Genomic DNA, 23792 nt, shown 5'->3' with positions numbered 1-23792 from the left:
CACAGTGTTTGGAATATGATAAATGCCCAATAAAGGTTAACTGTTGTTAGCAAGAGTCCAAGGCTTTTGGCGAGGTGCTCATAGAGGATACGGAGTTGAAACAGGCATGATTATAGTCCTGGAGGAAATTGGCCAGAAAATAGAGAGAACTTGCCTTTAGATACAGTTTAAGGGTTTGTTCAATATAGGGAAGAAATATTTGAAGGTATTGGATTTTATATGCTGAATAAATGTGTGCTTTACATACCTGAAAAAAATTATCATTTTCTTATGGAATTTCTACAGCATGAAAATTCATCCCACTGAAATTTACAGCTCATTAATATTATCATACCTAAAACATCCTGATCAAGGTCCAAAGAAAACGGTGTCTCCCAAATGACAGACACAGAGTGGTTTAGGAAGCTAAAAAATATACTGAGTTAATGTATTTATAAATTCATGAACATAAATTTATATATAAGAATATACATATAAAATATATAATCTGCATCTGTTTTGCAATGCAACATTTCTCATGTAAATATTCCCAGCAAGGCATTAGCAAAATTTTTGAAGTTATTTATACTTTGGTACCTTAACCAATTCTTAACCATATCACAGAGGGACATTCAATTCTAGAAGAAAAAACTAGAAGTTTATAGAAAAAATAGTATTCTCTAATTCTCCCAAACTATTTTTTTTTAATTTTTTTGTCTTCTTCTTCTTTTCTTTAAAAAAAAAAAGGCATTTGATAAGTTTGCAGTTGAATAGCAAACTATTCCACTTTGGTTTGCCCAAGACCCTCAAATAAGAGATATACCTTCAATAAGGCAATTTGTAGAAAATTTATTCTCTAAACAATGTCCACCTAGGTATTAGATGGAATAATCCACCCAGTATTTGACGGTGTGAGCTCTGGTGGGTGAATATATAATTTGACCGTTGCTTCTACTCAACAGGGAGTCTGCAGTCCTTTACCTCCCTGGCAGAATTTCCCCGAACAAAATGATAAACTAAGTAAAGTTATTTTGCAGGGCTCTTATCTCTCCCTCATGAACCTTTGCACACTTCTCCCTTTACCTGGCCACTTCTGTGACTCCCAACCTCTGCAAGTAAGCACAACCACCACACAAACAGCATCATCACAGGAGGGCAGTGTTTGCACCAGTCTTTCTCTTCATGTAAAGCTGCTCTTTGCACCACACGTACAGACTCATATTAAGTTTATATCGTTCATATGAAGGTGTGACTGTTGTTAAGGCTACCACACTTGCCCTTACAGACTTACTGAGTGATAAGAAACCTTAGGCAAATAAATGCAGCCTGATGTATAATTTCAAACACCAAATGAACAAATGGGGAATATGTTTATTAGGGTGATGGGCTAGAAGTGGTATTTTTAGCTGACCTTAAAATTAAGTAACTACAATTTGTGTATGCTTAAGGCAGGTCTTGTCTCATACTTAAGTAGCTGTGACATCGTTTGCTCCAACATTTAAAGTACACATTCACCAAATGAAATACTGCCTTTACTTTTACAGGGAGATCGCGGGGAGACGGCCCCAAACCGATTTAAGGCAGCGATGATGATAAAGGGATCTTTGCTTTGGATCTGATTGAGAAGCAGAGAGTCCTAAGCACAGGGTGTTCTGAGAGAGGGAGGGGGGCTGAGCCACCGTGTGCTGTGTGCTCGCTCTTTCCCCCAAGTTCACAGAACAGACAAGTGGCTCCCATTCCCTCGGGGAAGGAAACGCCCAGGCGTGGAGAGTGACAGGAGTTGAGCTTCCTGAACTTTCTCTTCTCTCCTGAGCAGGAAAGTGGAAACTCCTTCCCTTCTATGAACTTGGGAAGCCGGGAATGACCACACAGCCCTAACTGGAGGCTGACGTTGGGCAGGCTCTGCCGTACCCTGCGTACAGCACAGAACACCCCGGCAGGTGCTGTTACCACCCAGGGTCTCCTCAGGCGGGGAACGAGCAGGCATCACTCTGCCGGTGAACTGAATATCCATCATCTAAACCACTTCCACCTGCTTTACAGCGAATGCTCTTTCCAATGTGCTAACATTCCCAGTACCTTCCCCCTTCTGTATCAAAGACTTAGGCTGTAGCTCTACCCCTTGCTTTATTTTTATCAAAAGTTTCTTTCTTAACCTCTGTCCTCAAAACACAGTTACAACCTTTTCTTGTTGCTCCTTTGGCATAAATGGAGAAGAATCTATTTCAAAGTTCGGTCAAAAGTCTTTTTTCCTCCTCATCGTGGAATCAAAAATGCCACATCACACTCACAACCAGGGCTGCTCTTGGTCTTCTTTACTTACATATTGTGAATTGACGTCAACAGGTTGATGGCATTTTCTAAAATCTAAGTGACAGGAATCGCTCACTGACAGTACACTCAGAAGAAGCAGGATTATAGGAAATAGGACGGGAGAGTCCTTCTTTCGCTGATAAGGAAGTGAGGAGACGTCTAACACCAGTGCCTAACTGGACCTTTATGGGGCAGTTAACCTTGAGACTCTGCTGTATGTAAAGATTAAACAGCAACTTCTGGTTAACAGATTTATAGAGTTTTACAAATACCTTGGTTTCACTCTTGGTGCTTTTATCTACTCCTGAACTTTATTACTGCTCTCTGTCCAGTGATAGTCTTTATAAACACAGCATGCCAAGAGATTAAATACTGAAAAGGAGTCAAAAGGTTTCCTCCGTCATTTTTGATGTCCTAAAGGTTTTAATAGACAGGCACACTTTCCCCCAGTTAGAGAGCCACAGAAAATATTACCTCTCATCACCCTCCCCACCATGGATGACAAGCATTTTACAAATCACAGTCCCCCCAACAAAGGCAAGGACAAAACGAAGTAGTAGCTAGTCATGGTGCAAAATAGCTAGGTGATAATCAGCAGTTTGTTGTACATGCACACAATCTAAATAAATACTTCATTCGATACATTAAGCACATTGGTGAAGATAGTTACACATACAGTGACGTATCACAACAGAGGGACTATTGCTTTGGTTTTATGTGAATAAGGACAGCCACACAGTGCAGGGTAGAAGATAAAACTTTTTAAAAAGGAAATGCAAAAATTTCTAGGCCCCATCTGAGCTGAATGATTCTAATATTACAGAATCCTTCACAAAAGACAGGAAATGACAATGTTGGAATAAAATACATTAAATTCATTGGTGAAGAAAGAAAACACCAATTAACTGTATGAAGAGGTGGCTTGTTCCCACTTGCCCTGGCTGTGGGGAAGTATTGTGTAAGCTCATGCCTTCTTGCTTTGAGGTCCCTGCTGTCACAGGGGCAAGAGACTAAGCCACGTGATTGCTACGACTTGAGAGAAAATAACTTTTTGAACTCGAAAATTAAGTTTCTAATCTCCAGTTTTACATACTCAGAAGAGTTATTATAGTCAACATTTTTTTTTACTTGAAGAAAACAATTTTATTTCTTTTGATTTATTTTTTTTATTTTTAAATTTTTATTTAATATTTGACAGACAATATTATCTTAGTTTCAGGTGTCCAACATAGTGATTAAACATTTATTTATTTTCTGATTTCAGTGAATTTTTTACAGCACCTATCATTCTGAGTTTCAAAATGTTTTTAATCATGGAATATGTTTTTAAAACCCAAGCAATAGTCAAATAATCCAGTGGATGCTTTTTCTAAATAGAGACTCATGTAAGAGTTACGGTATCAATTTAAGGCTTTCCAAATGTGAACTGTCTTAAAGATTTTCTTTGGAATGATGCAAAAGTACTGAAGTCACAGAAATAAAAAGACATTTAAAAAAACTGTCATAAAACTTTGTGGATTGAAATCATGAAAAGTTAATCAGATGCTAATGAGTGTGGGCACTGGCATGGTCTGAGCACAAACTTTCAGGTAAATTAGCACCTTGTAATTTTAATAATTTTTGAACTTTTTACAATATTCTCTCCCCATAAAGTGCTTTGATATGTTCATAAAAGTCTATTTTATAATTTTTGACATAAGTAGTTTTATACTTTACTATAAGTGTGTATATATATATTATATATATAATATATATATATCCGATATATGGAAGGTTCAGTGAACGATTATGGAATACAATTGGATAAGCCACCTGATATTAATTTTGACATGTTAATTATTTAAACTTATCTTTTGATTTAATGTTTTAATTTATTTATTTTAATAAAATTTGATTTATTTTCTCTTTTGAGAGAGAGAGAGAGAATTTAAGAAATTGACTCACGTGACTGATGAGGCTTGGTGAGTCCAAACTCTGGTGGGTGGGCTGGCAGGCTAGAGACTTGAGGAGAGCGCAGTTCAAGTCCAAAGGCGGTTTGCCGGCAGAATTCCTTCCTGCTCAGAGGAGGGTAGTCTTGGTTCTAATAAGGCCTTCAACTGATTGAAAGAGGCCCACCCATATTATGGAGGGTAAGCTGCTTAACTAAATGTGCACTACTTTAAATGTTATCTTATCCAAAAAACACCCACAAAGAAACCTGCTGAGTAATGTTTGACCTAATATCTGGCCGCTGTGGCTAGCCAAGTTGACACATAAAATTAAGCATCATAATGAATAAATTGCTCAGTGAGAGAAACGAGGGCATCCGGATTTGCCCTTGGTGATGTTGGGCAGGGGAGGGGAGAGGCCAGTCAGCCAAAGGCTTTCAAACTTTATTTTACATTGAGCTGCATTGTGTCACATGCATGCCCCTGTGTACTGAGACAACACCTGCTCTTCACCTTCTTTTCTCTTCCCCTCTTCCATCTGTCATACCCTAGAGCAGGCCGGTGGACTGGCCGGCCAGAAACTTTGTCCTGGTCCGCAGAAGTTAACCACCCTGATACTGCATGAAGATTATAAATCCAATGATCTTAGTCGAATTCACTTATGCTCAGGATGCTTTCAGCTTTAGGGGTGCCCAAAATAATTCTATTTTCACCGGTCTCCAAGTGCAAGAAGTTGGAAACCACTGTCCTAAAACATCCCATTGCATTCTTTATTTAGTTTTCAAAAATATTCATTATTACCCACCAATTCGATTTACTTGCCACTAAGGGGTCACAAAACTTCAGCTTACCAAAAATGAATATATAATTTCTGTGTGTGCATGCATGTATGTGGTAGATCAAGGAAGAGGCTGACAGGACAGGGAACAGAGACTGCACCCTTCAGACCTGCAAGTGACCCATAAACTAAGAGAACAGGCGGTTGTGACAATGCCAGCAGCCCTGTTGCCCCTCCCGCGGTGCTGCACTCACCCTCAGAGTGCACAGAAATCTTGGGGAGAGCTCTGGTCTTACACTGCACATGGAATTAGAGACCTGACATGTGCGTGTGATATGGATCTCGGGGGACATGAAGGCCTTCTGATTACCTGTGTTACAGCAGCTGTTCTCCCTACCTTTGCACTTCTGTAACATCTCTGCCAACCCTGGTGCTGCCTAGCCATCTGTATTTTATACTTTAGAAACTGTGTGTTTATCTAGCCAGGTACTGTATGTTGTAATCTACTTTTGGTTAGAAATTATGTCTGAGGTACAATTTTTATGTCCCGTATCAACTAGCATAATACCTACACGGTATAATAATTCAAATACTATATGTGCTTTTCATTACTTTATGTATATAAAAGTTATTACTGCTAACTATAAAAATATTGACTTGTTATGAGTAGCTAAATAAACTTTATGAAATTTCCTACACATTCTGCATGTTTTAGACATATCAAATACATAATTTAAATATCACTTAAGAAACATAATATTGTTATATATATATATATATATATATATATTACAAAAGAATAAACATCAATGCCCAACTGACTGTGTGGACACATGCTGAACATATTCTAAAGCAATGGCTTGAAATCAGCAGTGAAAGGTGAAGTAGAGTCCACAGACTTGGTTCAGCAGTAGAATGTACTGGTCACAGTCATGTAAGCTCTAAGGGCTCTGAAGATGACCAATAATGTTAACTACATCTACCCCATCATCTGGTCTATGGTCAAGTTAGAGAGTTCAGAGGAGTCTGAGGCAGCAGCAAGACTACCCTTGAGATGCTGGAACTGACCTGAATCTTTGGTACAGTCTGAAAGCTCTAAGGAACCTACCTATACATCATGGCAGCACATTACACAGACTTATTGTACCTTGCAATCCTCTCCAAAGTAATGGACTGTAATATGTGCATGTACACTGTAGCTATAGAAAGAAAAAAGGGGGCATTGTGCTGGCTATACATCTATTTAAGCAATTCAGGGGTATTCCTGAACGGACCTGTTTTTAGCATACCTGCTAATGTATCATGGCCTCACATAAAGCTGAGCTTCTTACACTTACACACACACACACACACATACACACACACACACTGCACAACTATAAAAGAAAAAGACTATGTAAAAGTTGTTTCTGTACAAAGAAAATGTAATTTATTTCAGAAATAGACAATCACTCAAGTGTATGGGCTGTGTAGGCGTTCATTGGTAAATTTAGACTAAACAGGAAGTGATGTAAATTATACTTATTACACTGCTGGGAGAGAAATATATTAAATCCAGACAGCACTCAGACAAAGCACAAGGAACTCATTGTGTTGAAGGAAACCATGCAACTTTGGTGGGAAGACAATGCACTATATGGTATGAAAATCATCAGTGGCCATTTGGGACTGAAATAATATTTTAGGGAGTATAATTTTGTTCTAGTACTGAAATATTTTTTCTGCTTGATAAAGCCCCAAGGTATTCTAATCTTAAACATATTGCTGTTTCTGGGATTTTAACTATTTCATGCTGTTGTTTTGTTGTCATTACACTGGAGAGAATAAGAAGAATGAAGCCACCAATGCTATAGTTAGAAATCATAGATCTGGTGCAATGTCCAGAGTAAAGGTGAAGACTGAAAAAGTTATAAAATTATTTAGCATCTATATAATTCCACCTATTGTTGAAGTATCCAGGAATCAACTGGCATAAAAAATACTGACAAATATTTACCTTGAGAGTAAAACAATGTTGTAATTTGTTCACTGGTTTATCCTTATGACAAAAGCTCTTGTGGTGAATTGAAAACCAACCAACCAACCAACCCACCAAAAACAAAGATGGAGAGCTGGTTTGGCTGCTTACACGGCCTAAAGAGAACTCTCAGAAAATCAGGTCAAGGACATAAATGTAATGCCCACCTACCATTTTGTTAGTCATATCCAAAATGAAGTAATTGAATGAATTGGGTTCAGCCCTACAAGTTACTACCATGCTTCACCAGAATGTAGAACAAGATAGACTTTAATAATTTATTGGCTTTTACCTTAATGGGATATTTCTAAAATGGCATAACTAAAGTCTTCACAAAGACTTTGGTAAAAATGTACTGAGGGTTTATTCTTTAATTTTCAAACAATTTTATCATCTTTTAGTGAATGATTTCTTTTGTCCAGTTTGCATGGATAGCCATAAAGGGAAGCTCTCACTGGGAGAGAATGATCACTCTCCTAGGACCTATTTCCTAGGGCTCAAAGCAGCAGGATTTGGGAAGTCAAAGCCACAGTACACCGATCCTGCCAACCAGTGACGCAGTAGTATTGTGCTTTGCTGGGAATGGGTATGAGGTGCAGCCCTGTGGCTCTCTCCACACAGTGTTTTCGGGTGGAACAGAACATTGTCTCAGAATTCAACGGGCATTTGGAAATGGATTTAACCAGTGATAAAGTTGGCCAAAATTAAATTCGGTTTTCGATTTTTATGAGTTATTAAACTACACTATGGTTTGCTACATATGAAATGAAGGATAGTATTTTGTCTGGTTTATTTGTACACACACAATCAAAGGTATTTGTTGAAAATTTCTGATACTCATTGCTGTTAACTCTTTGACCTTGACCCCTGCTCGCAACCTCCATTCTTTTCCATCACTCAACACATAGCCGTTTAGTGGTCAGGGACACCATTACGTGAACCAGACTGACTAGGAAAGTTGCCTAAACTCAGTGTCTCACTTTTTAATTTGTAAAATTAGCATAAGAACATAGTCAAGATTTTTTAAATGAAAAAAAATGGGACAGATAGAATGATCAGCCTTCCTGGAATCTAGGAGTACTCAAATATTTTAATTATCATCTATCATGTATCACCATTCTCTATGATTATTGGTATATTCCATACCCCTAGTTAGAATGAATTTTTCTATCTTCAGTTGAAGAATAGTATATTGGAAGATACTTAAACAGATTTTTCAAGGGTTTATTTTAGCAACTATTTAAAATTCTACTTATTACTGGCCTTAATTTCAAAAGCCTCGGCTGATCAGGCAGTGGTGCAGTGGATAGAGTGTCAGACTGGGATGCGGAGGATCCAGGTTCGAGACCCAGAGGTCGCCAGCTTGAGCGCAGGCTCATCTGGTTTAAGCAAAGCTCACCAGCTTGGACCCAAGGTCGCTGGCTCGAGCAAGGGGTCACTCGGTCTGCTGAAGACCCATGATCAAGGCACATATGAGAAAGCAATCACTGAACAACTAAGGTGTTGCAACAAAACACTAATGATTGATGCTTCTCATCTCTCTCCATTCCTGTCTGTCCCTATCTATCCCTCTCTCTGACTCTCTGTCTCTGTAAAAAAAAAAAAAAAACAATAGAAAAATAAATTTCAAAAGCCTCTACAATCCAGTTTTCTTTAAAATTTACAGAAACCACCTAGCTTGGCATGGGCTTGATGGATCATTCTACATTTACGTGTCACAAAATGTCTGCAAAAATTATAATTAATGAAGATTCCATTTTAGTCCATGAAAGATGTATTTTTCATATCATTTCACATTTCTAGACCTTTTTTAGTTTTAAATTCATTAAAATATTAAGTTAGGAATCCCTTTTTAGGTGCTGGCTGTTATAAAATAAAAACCCAGCTCATTTTTTAACACAGAGTCTACCTTGTTCTGTGTTTTAAATTAGTATACAGAAATGGTAAAACTTTCCATAACAAAGGTTTAATCAGAATGGTTAATAACTATGATTTTCAAAGTGTCTGAGTCAGCCTTAGTAATAATTAGGGAGTTCTGTTCCATACAAAATGCTTTATTTAACCTTCATGCCTTCATTCAGATAATTATACAAATGCATACAGTTAAAGGTTTAAACTCTATTTCAATTCACAGCTCAATTCATAGGAAAATTGAATACAGAAAAGCAATGCACCAACAGAATATGTCTGAGACACCATTAAAAACGATAACACTTGTTCATTTAAATCTCTGAGAATAGACTGGAATAATCATTCTCTGAGAGAATCTCATTGGGAGGGTCTTCTTTTACATTATCATAGGGCAAAAAAAAAAAATCACCATTTTACAGTAAAAGGAAAAAAGCTCTGAGTATATTTACAATACATACACTATACATAAATACAAGAACAACACTTACATAATATTAATCAACTTATAACAGGGTTTACCTAAACACTACAGAGTATATAAATGCAGAGGAAACTATTGGGAAATTAGATCTTTAGATAAAGTTGGAGAAATAAATTCATTTGTAATTAAAACTCTGAACAGAAAACCAAATAAAGACTTAAGAAATGGACACGTTTGCTTGCCAGTGGCGTTGGGGGGTTTTAACCTAAGGCGCAAGACCTCCTCTGGGCACTAACTCTTTGGGGCCAGAGACCCAAGGGTCTTTTGTAAAATCACATCCGTTAAGTGAATTGGGCACAGTACAGCTATTCAATTTGCTGTTTAGGGGCTTCAAGCATAGAATAACTCTTTTGTAACCTAAAAAATGTTTTTGTTTTTATATTTTTACACAGATAGATCCTGTAATCCAATCACCATGTATAATGAGCTAAGTGTTAAGGAAAAGGAAAAAAGATGCCTGCTTGATTTGGCTAAATATGATATTTCTTTTTATTCCCACATATTTTTTTTTCAAATACAACTGAGATTTATTCAAAAGAATATGACGTTTGAATTGTCCCCCTTACCCCCCCTACATACACCAAAAGCAACGTCTAGACTACGACTAATTATAACTAAGTCATTTTAAGTGGCGGGTGAGTATCTTAAAGGTGGTCTGTTCTCATCGTTTCACAACACACAGAGTTCTGAGTACATTCTTCTATGAACAAACATGAATTTGCTGGTTTCTCTTTTTTTTAAATGAACATGTTATGATACACATAATTGCATTATGATGCAGGATGACATAATACACAAGACAATGTTTTCAAGCTGGTTTTGTAAGTAGTTATCTCACTTCTACAGAGAGTTGGTTTGCCATGTGATGCAATATGTCCCACAGACATGAACAAAACAATACAGCCACCATTCCATGGGGGGGGGGAGGATGGTGATTTTTAAAAATAAACTATTAAACACAACAAACTGTGGACAGACAAGTTGATAGGAAAGAGCCTTGAATATAGGCACCAGTGCCCCAGTTCAACAATACCCATCCAATGTAATAAAGTTTGAGAAACAAAATACATACTATAGTGTGGATGTAATTACAAAATTCTGCTATGGGAAAACTAGAAGCACAAGCAGGGCAAAAGCATTATCTAGAATGCTGTATGCTGTATCTTTGGAACATGAAATTAGCAGAAAGGACAGATGATGGCATATCTTTAAAATATCTTACTTTTTGATTATTTGGGTACTTTTACTAGAATCTGACTCAAATGCTACTCTTCTATTCACCCACATTTCTTAACAAAAAAATTGACCTTGGGAAAAGTCTTGGTAAACCTGCTTTTAATAAAGCAAGATGTAATAATTCACACAAACGGTCACTGGTTCTTGCTTTACACAAAGAATAGACTCTGGTCTCAAACATTTAAAATTTCTAGAGATGAAGTCTAGAATGAAAAAAGTACTTATGTCACTATTTCTACTATTCATCTCTTTTCAACTCATTTAAAGTAGTGGTTTTGTTGTTGAGGAATTATTGCTGTGAAACACAATGAACCGAGCTGTGAGCCCCTTTCCGGAGAGGGTTGTGCACGGGGAACACTTGCCTGCAGCACAGAAGGGAATTTGTTTATGCAGTTTTATCTCTTCCCTCAGCCAAGTAACAAGGAGAAAGATCATAATTCAGGAGATTCATTTTCAGAAAGAGAAAAACCATGAGAAACGATGTTCTCTTAATGTTTTCTAAGTCCATTAGTACTTCTATGAATCAATACTGTCAGAGACCTTGTTCTACACAGAAGAGGAGGAGGGGATTTCATTTCTCTAGTGCTGGACAGCTTCCCACACACAAAAAAATTCTATTAAACTAACAATACTATAAACCAATTATTTATAAGATTATTTAACACATTCCATAGCGGTGCTGTTAGGTGAGAAATCTGAAAAGGAATCGTCTGTTCTCTCTCCTTGCTCATCACCTGAACGCTGTGACTGTCACCCCATTAACAAGTGTCAGTAACGGGCTCTGCTGTTAACAACTGGCTCCATGGAGGTCAAAATCTCAGATGCACCTTACGCAGATGTTAGCAGGGCTATAGAAGCAGAAAGTCTTTTTAGTACACCTAAAGAAATACACAGAGCGGTATAAAAAACCCCACACCGGCTAAAATTCTAGGAGCTTTAGGGAAGTAGGGAAGAGTTTTGAGGATTTTGGATCACCAGATCAAACGTTCAGGAGGAGAATGATAGACACGAGGGTAGTGACAAGTTCAGGGAGACATCTGGTTATTGCAGTTTGCGTCTAGTGATCCTTCAAGGTGGGACTTTCCAGAAGACAGATATCAAATAGTCTGCACCACTGTCAAAATCATGTGCTAGATCAGGTCCCTGTATCTTACTTGGGAAATATGATGACTACGCATCCGTAATAAAGACTCCTTAAGAGCTGGCTGTGGAGAGCTGGCTGCTGGGGCGCACCTGCTGCGTGGCGCGGTGGGAGGAACAGGCTTCAGAGCCAGAGGCGGAAGCTTCACACCCCACTGTGCCATTCACTATTTCTGTGTTTGAGGACAGCTCAGCCTCTCTCCGCGCCTCAGTTTCCCACCTATAAAATGTAGAATTGTTGTACAGATGAGAGGTAATGCGTCTCAAAATTACCTGGTACAGTGCTTGGCACATAGTAAGGGTTTAATAAAAACTAGCCTTTCTTTCATGACTTGCTGAATCTTAGATCTTTCAAATTGTTCTAGTACTTTCAGACAATTTCCAGAAAGCAGCCCCATCAGAAGACTTGACTTCAGTAAGGTTAAGGACCCCAGCCGCTCTCCTTTGACACATAATTGGCTCTCTTACACCGTATCCTGGCAACTTCCTCCTTCTGAAACTCGGAGGAGGACACAGTGGATGGTTTTCTAGGCCTGTGGTCTGGTCCTGGGGAACACTGTCATGCTGGTTGTCTTGACTGTCTAAAGCCTGAGTGTTTAATTAAAACCATTATACTTTTTAAGCTGGTCTTACCAAATGTTTGGCTCTGAAAGATATAATTTTACTGATAGCCCTCAATAGCTTGTTTGGGTGGGTCTGTGTGGAGATGGCAGGGCTGGAGAATTTCCAGGGCTCTGGTCTATCCATGTAAGCTCACCGTGTATTTCTATTCATGACTCCACTTTTAGCAGGAAGATAATCGTAGAAAAAAGTTGTGAAATGCTAAATGTAAATCTGGAAATTTCTAGGACTCACTTGCAAACGTTGATGAATGGTGAAGCTTACTATATGTCAGTTATACCTCAGCAGAGGTCTTAGGGATAAATGACTGTGTCAATATTCACTCCAAAATGGTTCTGAGATGGTAACAGAAAAGATCAGGGAAAAAGAAAATAAAAATGGATGTGTGCATTTGATATTAGTAGATAAAATAAAGTAAGACAAACATCTCTAGTGTTTTGCTCTATAGAAATCGGCTTTTCTTAACTAAGCAAAACTTTTTGAGGCACACAGGGCGCTTCTTAAGTTTGGGGCAAAACACAGTGAAACTTTTATCTCAAAATTATAACTGCCATATGCCATAGTGTATGTTGAGGATAACTTTAATGTTCAGATTTGCATTCTTACATTCTGTAAATCAGATTAAATTAAGAAATGTTAACACAAACAAGATTGGGTATACTTAAAAAGACACAAGAGAATTTTTGCGGGTGTGTGAACAGATCCAACTTACTATGTGCATATAGGCATGTGTTTCCCAAATGTAGAGGAAAAACCCAGTCTGAAGAAGAATTATTGCTGTGTAAAAGTACAGGACTATCTCATTGGTCATAACGTTTATTGACAGGCACTTTCAGCTTTTAATTCATTTCTGAAAATGGTCATAAGTTTGTTCTTATTGCCAGTACAGATTCATTTAACATGTGGCCGTATCTGTAACACTTAATCTTGTCAGCATGTAGCTACTCTTAAAAGTATTCCCTCTGGAATTAAACAAGAATAAACACCTGTATTGGTTTTTTTGTTATTTATTTTGTTTTGTTTGTTTTTTTATTAAAAATTACTTGGTTGAGGAGAAAAATAACTGAGAAAAGAGAACAATTGTTAGATGCTTTTCTTTAGCACAAGTAAAATCCTGTGTAGCTGTTTCCCCTTTCTTCAGGTAAAGACATTTGAAGTTTGGAATCAGTTGTTTGCAAATTCAAATAACTTGATTGTGTTTTAAACCATTCTGGTTAAACTGAGACAAGTGGCCACTGCATTTTAGAGCACAGGAAATGTGCTGTGAGAAAGTGGGACCGAGTTCCCATGGCAACATCGCTAATTGTGTGTAAGATACACAAGGCATATCTGAACAAGTTTTCTTTTTTTATTGTGATGAAAACTAGAAGCTCTTTTTCCCAACATAGTTCATCAAACTATTTACAACCTCTGTAAAACTTGTGAGTTTGAAAATACTTTTTCCACTATCACATATGTTACGAATACAGTAAAATATCTTCACTCTATTTTTTTAAAGATGCAGTATCCTCAAGTTCATTTTCTTACGAAAATCTGAGTTTCTATTGCAACTGCACAGTATTTAGCATATTTAAAGAACCAATGGACATGGACTGCTAAACAGACATTACTCTATAATGAACCTGTGAAAATAGAGAGCATTTAAAATTTTTATGTACACTCTTTAACTATAAAATGCAGGCAAAGTCATATATATAGCATTATAAGCTGATTCCCTAATAAGGTAAATAACTTCCATTTGTAGACAGCATGGATTATTACAAATTCATTTTTTTTAAAAAAGGTTTTGTTGATATTTTGAGCCCACTGGCTGCTGCATATACAGGTGTGTATACAGGTGTGCATATGCTGGCGGTGCCTGTGCAGGTAAGTAGACGGCAGTGCGGGGAGAAGTAGAAATGTAATATGGAAGACACAACTTGACAAGCCTCATTTTAAGACAAAACTAAATCACAGTGAAAGATTTTTTGTTTTAAATGAGATGCACTACCTCAGAAAAACTGAAGGAAAAGATGTGATCAGTGAAGTTGTACAATACATTTACTTCCTAACTCTACAAGTATTAATTAGTAGATTGGACTATGGACTATGAGTATTAAGGCTTCCCGGGCCTGTTGTGATTTGTAAGAGATATCTCATGTTCAGTCCCTCATAGGAAGGTTATAACTTAATGTATCATGGATGCTGGTATTCTTAACACTGCTTAAATTCTGTCAGTCCTCACTAGAATGTTAAGACTCCTTTATAACAACATTATGGCTACATTTCTAAGCAGTCATAACAACATAACAAAGGCGTATTAATACATTGGAAGGCCTCACCTCACCAGATTTATTCAATTGCAGCTTTGGTAAGTATAATAAATAAAGTACAGAATAAGGAATACTGCATCTTTCCCCATATACATGTTATCATTCTAATAAACTGATTTCAAAGTGCAGAATTTTATACTTATGTTTAAAACACAAATGGCAATTTGAAGTTAAAGAAAGTTGTATAAAAATGAACACAAGCTTTGTATGAGCTGTTCAAAATTTCAACCATAATGAGAATGGCCTTTCTAATCTAGAACTGGCATTGTAAACACTGTAGCTTTTTGTAAGATTTCTCCTCCCTGACAATCCTCTTCCTATTTTCTATTTAAACTTTAAAGTGAAAAAAAAAGTGTTGTTTTTTTTTCCATGTGGTTTATGTTACTGTTATTCAACTGCTTTTTGGAAATAAATGTCTTATAGTGTTTTGAAAAGTAATGCCAGGCAGTACTATGATCTTTCCAGTAAAGCCATTAGGAATTTCAGTCTAAATGTTGTAAAAGAACTTAAGCCATCAAGCTCGCTTCTCAGAGCCCCCTCACAGTTGGTAGGGTGGGACTGGAGGAAGACCGGAGCGTGAATCTCTCCTCTAACAACCTAAGATCAGAACATGAGGAGGGAATCTATTTAAACCTCAAAGCCCAAACCTCATAACTTTTCAAATAATGTTAACTCCCTTGGACTCGATCTCCACAATGCAAAGAGGTAGTCAGGTCTACTGTCGCTTCTCAAGCCATGGCTGCCATCTGTGTTTAGGTTCTCAAACATGCACGCATATCCAGCTGCAAGCCTACTGAATGGCTTCAAATCTAAAACCGAAGAGTGCTTCTAGGTAGGGAACTGACGAGTCCTTCAGATTCTACTTCTTTTCTGTTCATCATGTTGTTCATCATCGCCTGTGCTTTTTAAGAGGCTAGAATGGACATAAGATGAAATGAAGGAGGCTTTTAATATACGCCTAAAGATATTCCTAACTTAAAAATCCAATTCCTTCTCTCTTAAACCACTTTCCTTTTCATGAGGAAACATTTGAAGAAAACTCAACCAAGAGTATTTGCTCTGTTCCAAGACCAGCCCCAAATAAGTTTCAGTCCTGGGGCTAGATCAGCAACTCCTTCACTGCTCGTGCTGGGATCCCTCCTTAGAACCCTCGACATGTCAAAGCGGGAAACGGTGTAACACTGACAGGTCTTATCAGCTAACTTACTGTCTCAGTCTGGTTTCCACTTTCAGGGGATGAGGAGAAACACTTTCCTGAATCTTTCCTGTGTTTTTGGCGAGGAACAGCTCCTTTAGTTCTGTGCTAAATTTAAATCAAGCTGTCACTCAGGAAGCTCCCACTACCTGTCAGTCCGATGAATTCTAAAAACCATTTCTTAATGTAACACTCTCCAGATATCTCTCAGTAGAGAAAAGGATTGGACCTTCTTATGAAAGCAGGCAGGATGAAATCAAGTCTCCATTTCCCTTGACTGATTCACCTACTACCGGCCAACGAAGTTCTGGGACTAGCAGAGAGGGCTCGATGGCTGTGTTCACCACTCTGTTCTGTACCGCTGACCGCTAACCAACGCTGGCCTGCATCAAGAAACCTTCTTCCACGGTCACAGGCAATGAGAAGTAGGAGTTACATACAGTACAGATAAAAAAAAAAAACCTGCCAGTTGGTAAAAAATCCCAGTGCTTGGTGGGTAGTAGATTGTGTAGCTAAAGAAGCTATTTGTCAATTGAATTGCAGCCCTTGTTGGAGGGAAATTGCCTGATGAATTTTTCAGACCTGGCAGAAAATGTAGAGCACATATTTCTGAAGATAGAATTTGACCTGAAAATCGTGCTATTGCTTGAACATTTTTAAAAACTCCTTTTAATACCATCCAACACAAATTGTCTTTGCTTCAATGTTTATAGTTCTTGCTTCGTCAGAATAAGATTATCTGAATAAGAAGATGACCCTAAAAGAATTAATTCTGCAGCTGGGAATCATTTCAGAATGTTCCAACATTTAGAAATGAGCTAGAAATATCGTTAGGTTAATTCATGTAATTCCCAAAATCAAATGTTCATAATTAAAATATATTGCAAAGGTCTATATGCTGGCAACGTTTATATCTAAGCTATAAAAAAATCTTAACAATAACTAAACACCTCACCAAACCCCTTAGTCACATAAAGCTGAAAAAGAAAAAAGAAATCCAGCTTTTCGTGGGGAAAAAAAAATATGGTAATTTTTCGGGAAGAATGCTTGTTGGTGATGTATTGCTTTGTTCACTGTATACTTTGCTAGATGCCAAAAAGGCTTATAATTTTAGGGGGCTGACGGGACTGTAATTTCCTTTCACCCTCAGCACAGGATGAGTGAGTTCAACATCCCTGCTGATGCCAATGTTGGCCCACTGGGCCCTGAACTAGTTTAGGAAACGAAATCTGTATAGAAGAACCTATTGGAGAGTCACTTCACCTCGGCTCTCCAAGTGAGGAGACTAGCACCATGTCAGGCTTTCCTCGGGGAGCACTCCCTGTCCATTCACTTGGTTCCAAGGAGAGCTGACCCATTAACCCAAGAGTTAATTCCCTGCTATGCCTCCCTGGCCTTTCTAGCCACCAAATAACCGTATTCAAACAAGGAAAGGAGAGCACGATCTTTAATTGTGGTAGTCAACCAAGCAGGACAACAAACAGCAGAAAGATTACCTCAGTGCTGTAAATGTAACCAAGACATCTAAAATGCTGGGGTGTTTTTTACAATCCCTTTAGTAAGTATGAAAATTGGTAACGTGAGTCCTCAGTGAAGTTATTGTAGGAAAGTCCTTTTATTCATTATTGCTTTTCTCCTCAAGAGGCGCATTATTTCCATCTCTGCTTTGTCTGATTTTTCATGTTCACTGACTTTGCCTGGGCAGCCCCACCTCTTCTTCCCTTGGTGCCAGTGTGTCTAAGAAAGTTTTTTTCCCCCTGATTCCTTGTAATCAAATACTAGGGGCAGGAAGAGATGATGCCTAGGTGACAGAACACTGCAATTTGAAGTGGGGCAGTAGTTTTTTTAGACAGGCTCTTCCTATTCAACTACAGAACAGCTCTGTGCCAGTCCATGCCGGGCAGACACTGGGACTGGTTTCCGACTGAAATGTCGCTGCCCCTCTGCTCGAACAGATGAACAAAACAGAACCGAAACAAAACAAAAACAATCAACAACAAACAAATGAAAGATTCAATGTTGGTTTTCTTCAGGGCATGGCATAATGACAAGTTGCGGGCGCTATCTAGTTGCCGCCATCACTATTGCAAAGGGCTGCCTGAGTGACCCTTTCTTTTCAGGTAATGGAACCTCTCCAACAGCTTCTTCTTTCCTACTTTCATGCTGCTTGCTGGTAACAGACTGGATGTGGGTTCTGTCTTACTCAGATGGTAAACTAAAATTTCTGTCAAAAGGGGTTAAGGGGTGGGACGATGGGACAATAATCCCAATTTAAAAGGTCTTGTTCTAGCCATCAATTTGTGGTAGACGACCTTTAAAGTATCAATAACAAAATGTCTGACAGCTCAGAAAATGTACAAGCTACAAACCATCTTTAAACGGCAGAGTACACAGCACGGAAAACAATGCCTGCCTCTTCAGCAGCGGTGTCGCCCATCCCCCAGGCCAGCGTGAAGACGTTTCTCGTGGAGTCGCGATGGGGGTTACCTTCAGACCGAAAGGAGAAGTGTTCCTTCTTTTTCCTGCTCTGGTTTCAGACATCGTGGGATGGTGATGCCCTTTTGTGTTAACACTGTGAAGGGGATTCAGCCCTGCCGAACTGGGTGCTGCTAAGAGATCCAGCTCTTACGCTCAGCTGGACAGGTAGCATTCCTCACACCAGCATATGCCTCCGGCGGTGCAGTGCCAAGTGATCTGACCGGGAAAAGCTGCGATCACAGTCTGCGCACTTGAATGGCTTCACTCCCGTGTGTTTGCGGTAATGCCTTGTCAGTTCATCCGAACGAGCAAACTTCCAGGTGCAGCCTTCCCAGGTGCACTTGTAGGGTTTCTCCCCTGGAAGAGACAAAGGGACACACGCTTTGGTGTTCCATCACTTTTCTGTAATAACCAAACCAGCACTACAGATTGCAAAACTGCTGTTTTCAATGGACTTTCCATTTGGGAATCCTCTGTCAGGAAAGCTAGCCATGCCATCAGCAGGTCTGGGGCAGACAGATGGGGTTTTCAGTCTTGTCTCTCCTGCTGTCACTGGCTGGCAAGTTAGTTAACATGTGCATCCTCAATTACAGGTAACTTACTTTGCAGTGAAAATATCAAAAGGCACAGACTACTAGCTGCTGGATATTATAACCACTGGTAATGGGCTATTAAGAATTATACCAAGGCTGAAACTCACAAAGAATTATAAAGGGTAATTATGTTTTGTTTCAATACTCTAAAATGTGCATCACTTACATGGTTTAAGGATATTTTAGGTCTAATGGCCATTTATCAGTCACTGAAAACGTACACAAAATTCCATTAAAATGTAAAGCGTTCCACTAACCCCAGAAATTCGGTATTAAGAACACATTATTCATAAAGATTGACTTTTTGCCTGTCTATTGGGAAAGAATCCTAGATATCTTAATAGTGCAAAGTTTAAATACCTTTCTCAGTGACTTAGGAATTAGGGCGAGCCCCGAGGAATCAGTGAGTTGGTTCTAGTGTAGAAACTCACAGTAAAAAGCAGTCCGAAGAAGTATGTCATTTGATCAGGTCCCTCAGTCAACTTGTAAGGACAGTAAAATATGCAGAGGCTTTGCTGGGAAAAGATACACTATCCATTGCCCAAATGAGCTCCCAGGGGGAACGGGACAATAGTTGACCCAGGTGTGATTTTTCCTGGCTCTCATTCAGAATGGAAGCCCTGTCCCCATGCAACCCCACAAAAACTGATCTCTTCTCCGCCCCTTCCATCCAATAGTCCACAACATGCCGCTTGGCAACACATGGCCTCTGGTGAAAAGGGCCTGTAAAGGGAAGAGAGCTATTATTTGTTGATCCGTATGTACAGAGCTGCAAAGAGAATACTATTAACCCCACTTTACAGATCAGAAAACTGAGGCTCAGTGTAGCAATGCAACTTGCCCAAGGCCAGTAAAAAGATGTGTTTGTCTCCAAATCTAGTGCTTTTCACTATGCAGCAGTGAAATGGTAAATTCTTTCCTCATCTAAGCTTTGTCACATCTTCAGACAATTCTACTTTCTCAGGTGCTCCCAAATTATTACTTTCTATTTGTATTAAAACACCTATCACAATGGACCATAGAGATTTGTTTATATGCCTTTCTTCTCTCCTGGTTTCTGAATACATGGAGGGCAAGGACCAGGTCTCCCCTATTTCAGTATCCTCAGAGCGTAGGTGTCAAGCAAGTGCTTGAATGAATAAAACTGCCACACACACACACACACACACATACACTCTCTCTCTCTCTCTCTCTCACTCTCTCTCTCTCTCTCTCTCACTCTCTCTCTCTCTCTCTCTCACACACACACACACATACAGGAAACTACTAAGCCCTGTAAATGAGACGTATAAGTAATGCCTATGCAGGAAAAGGAGACCAACGTGGACCCAACGTTTTTCATTCAACTGTTAAATGTATGCTATCTATTAGCAAACGACCCTTTCAGAAGTGAGTGAATAGCTCAGACCAGTCAAATCTAGAAGTACTGATGCACCTGCCTGTGGCCCAGAAAGCTCTGAGGGCCCCTTTCAAGTGGAAGCCTAGTGACTGGGTTCACCTCAAACTTCAACTCTGGACTCATTCTGGATGTCTCATGGAGACAAAAACCTTCCTTTTCAGGTGTCTATTAACCAGAATTAAAACAATAAAAATCAGCAAAAACCCTAACTTGGAAAGATTGGGGGGAGGAGGGAAGGTCTATTATACAGAGTACTGATGGCAACTGGTAACATACCTTTATTTACATGTCATCTTAGTATGTTTTTTGAAATTTACATCACAAGCATGGGTTGTAATAAATTCAGCTTGATATAAACCATGTCTTTATCTTTGAGGCACTGAGCTCAGGTAGCTAACTCTTTGTCAACAACAAGCATCTCCTAGTTCTCTCGTGTGTTACTATGGAACCGGGCAGAGTGTAAGGCCTAAAAAAGAAAGAATAAAGGATTTCCTTAATTGGGAACAGCACCTCTCAGTTGTATGGTAGGAGGATGTGTGTGTCAGGCTTGGTTGGGAAGTGCCACATGGTCAGGACTGGATTAGACAAACTGGTGGCCCCTCACCCGGCCTTTCCAGATCAAGGGAGAGGAAGCAACTCCATCACTGGGAGGGGCCTGGAAGGTGAATCAGGGCGAGAGACAGAGACAGGAGCTTCCGGTTACATCTCGAGAAGGATTTCTTAGAGTTTTGTATGGACCACCAGAGGGACAGCTTATTGTCCCAGGTGTTCTATGGATTTCCTTGCACACCTGATTTCTTCCTCAAAATTATAACAGTCTACTTGTGTTTTAGCTGTTCAATAATGGTATGTATGTCCTTTCCACTTGCGAAATCTACTGTGGCCCCCAAGGCAAATTCATTCTGTGGCCTGTTCTTTGTTCAGCTTGTGAGCTAGGAATAATCATCTTGTAGCATAAAATATATCAAATCATTATGTTGTACACCTGAAACTAATGTTATATGTTAATTATGTCTCAATAAAATAAAATAGACAAGGGAATGGACCTCAAAAATATAAGAGGCATATACTTCCTTACTTATGAATAAAACCAATTAAAATAATATGTAAGCTTATCAGTCATAGGGGCTAAGTGATTATGGAGGAATATAATAAGGAACGTAAACTTCTACTGGGGAGGGTAAGAGGAAGAAAGTGTAACAAAAAATAGTAAACTTAATTATTTGAGTGATAAATAACTTTTCTTAATAATTCTTAATACCAGGAAGACAAACAATCCAATCCAAAAATGGGCAAAAGAAATGAATAGACACTTCTCCAAAGAGGACATACAGATGGCCAATAGGCATATGAAAAAATGCTCAACATCACTGATCATTAGAGAAATGCAAATTAAAACCACAATGAGATATCACCTCATACCAGTCAGAATGGTGCTCATCAACAAAACAACACAGAATAAGTGCTGGCGAGGATGTGGAGAAAAGGGAACCCTCCTGCACTGCTGGTGGGAATGCAGACTGGTGCAGCCACTGTAGAAAACAGTATGGAGACTCCTCAAAAAATTAAAAATTGAACTGCCTTTTGACCCAGCTATACCACTGTTAGGAACATACCCCAAGAACACCATAGCACTGTTTGAAAAGAAGAAATGCACCCCCATGTTTATGGCAGCATTGTTCACAATAGCGAAGATCTGGAAACAGTCCAAGTGTCCGTCAGAGGACGAGTGGATTAAAAGGCTTTGGTACATATATACTATGGAATACTACTCAGCCATAAGAAATGATGACATCGGATCATTTACAACGACATGGATGGACCTTGATAACATTATACTGAACGAAATAAGTAAATCAGAAAAAACTAAGAACTATATGATTCCATACATAGGTGGGACATAAAAGTGAGACTCAGAGACATGGACAAGAGTGTGGGGGGTTACAGGGTGGGGGGAGGAGAAAAGGGAGGGGGTTGGGGGAGGGGAAAGGCACAAAGAAAGCCAGTTAGAAGGTGACGAAAGACAATTGGACTCTGGGTGATGGGAATGCAGCATAATCAAATGTCAAAATAACCTAGAGATGTTTTCTCTGAACATATGTACCCTGATTTATCAATGTCACCCCATTAAAATTAATCAAAAAAATTTTATTACAAAATGTATATCTTCTTTTTAATATCCAAAAAATCTTATGTGTAATGTTCCTTACCCCCATTGCCTCCTTAATAAAACTGAAGTTCAGTATTCTATTTTGATGTTAAAAAATAAAAAGTCAAAGAAAAAGGAAAACAAGATCTTCAAACCTCTTTTCTTCCTTTCTGTTTTTGGTGAGAGGAGGGGAGATAGTAAGACAGACTCCCGCATGCACCCTGACTGGGATCCAGCTGGCAAGCCCCTGAACTGTTTTTAGCACCTGAGGTTGACCCGCTAGGACCAGCACTCAGATCAACCAAGCTATCCTCAGTGCCAGGGGCCATGCTCAAACCACTCTAGCCACTGGCTGTGGAGGGCAAGCGGGAGGGGGAGGGAGAGGGAGAAGATGGTCACTTCTCCTGAGTGCGCTGACCGGGAATTGAATCCTGAATGTCCATATGCTGGGTCAATGCTCTATCCAGCGAACCACTGGCCAAGGCCCAAACCTTTTTTCAAAGTCAGGGGTGAGGGAAGGAGAGATGGCTACCCTGAGCTGGCAGATGCTGGCTCCTGTCCCTCGCTAAAGAGAGACCTAGGTTTTGACTATACTTGCCCAGTGCCTAGCAGTCCATTAAAAAACAAACAAACGGCCCTGGCCGGTTGGCTCAGCGGTAGAGCGTCGGCCTAGCGTGCGGAGGACCCGGGTTCGATTCCCGGCCAGGGCACACAGGAGAAGCGCCCATTTGCTTCTCCACCCCTCCGCCGCGCTTTCCTCTCTGTCTCTCTCTTCCCCTCCCGCAGCCAAGGCTCCATTGGAGCAAAGATGGCCCGGGCGCTGGGGATGGCTCTGTGGCCTCTGCCTCAGGCGCTGGAGTGGCTCTGGTCGCAACATGGCGACGCCCAGGATGGGCAGAGCATCGCCCCCTGGTGGGCAGAGTGTCGCCCCTGGTGGGCGTGCCGGGTGGATCCGGTCGGGTGCATGCGGGAGTCTGTCTGACTGTCTCTCCCTGTTTCTAGCTTCAGAAAAATGAAAAAAAAAAAAGAAAAAAAAACAAAAACAAACAAACAATAAATGTTCTCTTTGAACTAGCCAAGGTTTAGAAATTGATACACAAACAACTTTACTGGTTTACCTACATTGTTTTAAATGGCACATTATATTTTATGCTTGTGCTCTGAAGCAATTTAAAGGGTGTAATTTTATGAACAGATTAAGATAACAGAAACTAACAGCGATATGAATAAAAGCTAACTAAAAATGATAAATAAGTTTGTAA

At 39.4% G+C, this 23792-nt stretch overlaps 1 protein-coding gene and 1 long non-coding RNA gene across 3 annotated transcripts in view; both read right to left on the bottom strand.

Annotated features, from left to right (window-relative positions):
- The window catches only part of LOC136308679 (uncharacterized), a 38093-nt gene extending 33726 nt beyond the window's left edge, over positions 1 to 4367 (bottom strand). The window contains exon 1 of the long non-coding RNA XR_010726147.1: positions 4237 to 4367. This is a non-coding gene — a long non-coding RNA (uncharacterized lncRNA). The remainder of the gene's footprint in view (positions 1 to 4236) is intronic.
- Positions 4368 to 9048: 4681 nt separating this feature from the next.
- Positions 9049 to 23792, bottom strand: part of KLF12 (KLF transcription factor 12) — a 471091-nt gene continuing 456347 nt past the window's right edge. For both annotated transcript variants that reach the window (XM_066234031.1, XM_066234032.1), the window contains one exon: positions 9049 to 18746. In XM_066234031.1, the coding sequence (XP_066090128.1) occupies positions 18565 to 18746 (182 nt within the window). In that variant the 3' untranslated portion in view covers positions 9049 to 18564. The remainder of the gene's footprint in view (positions 18747 to 23792) is intronic.

This window comes from Saccopteryx bilineata, chromosome 6 (assembly GCF_036850765.1).
Source record: "Saccopteryx bilineata isolate mSacBil1 chromosome 6, mSacBil1_pri_phased_curated, whole genome shotgun sequence".
Classification (NCBI taxonomy): domain Eukaryota; kingdom Metazoa; phylum Chordata; class Mammalia; order Chiroptera; family Emballonuridae; genus Saccopteryx; species Saccopteryx bilineata.
Note: the sequence above shows the minus strand (reverse complement) of the source record. Positions and strands in the feature narration are given on the sequence as shown.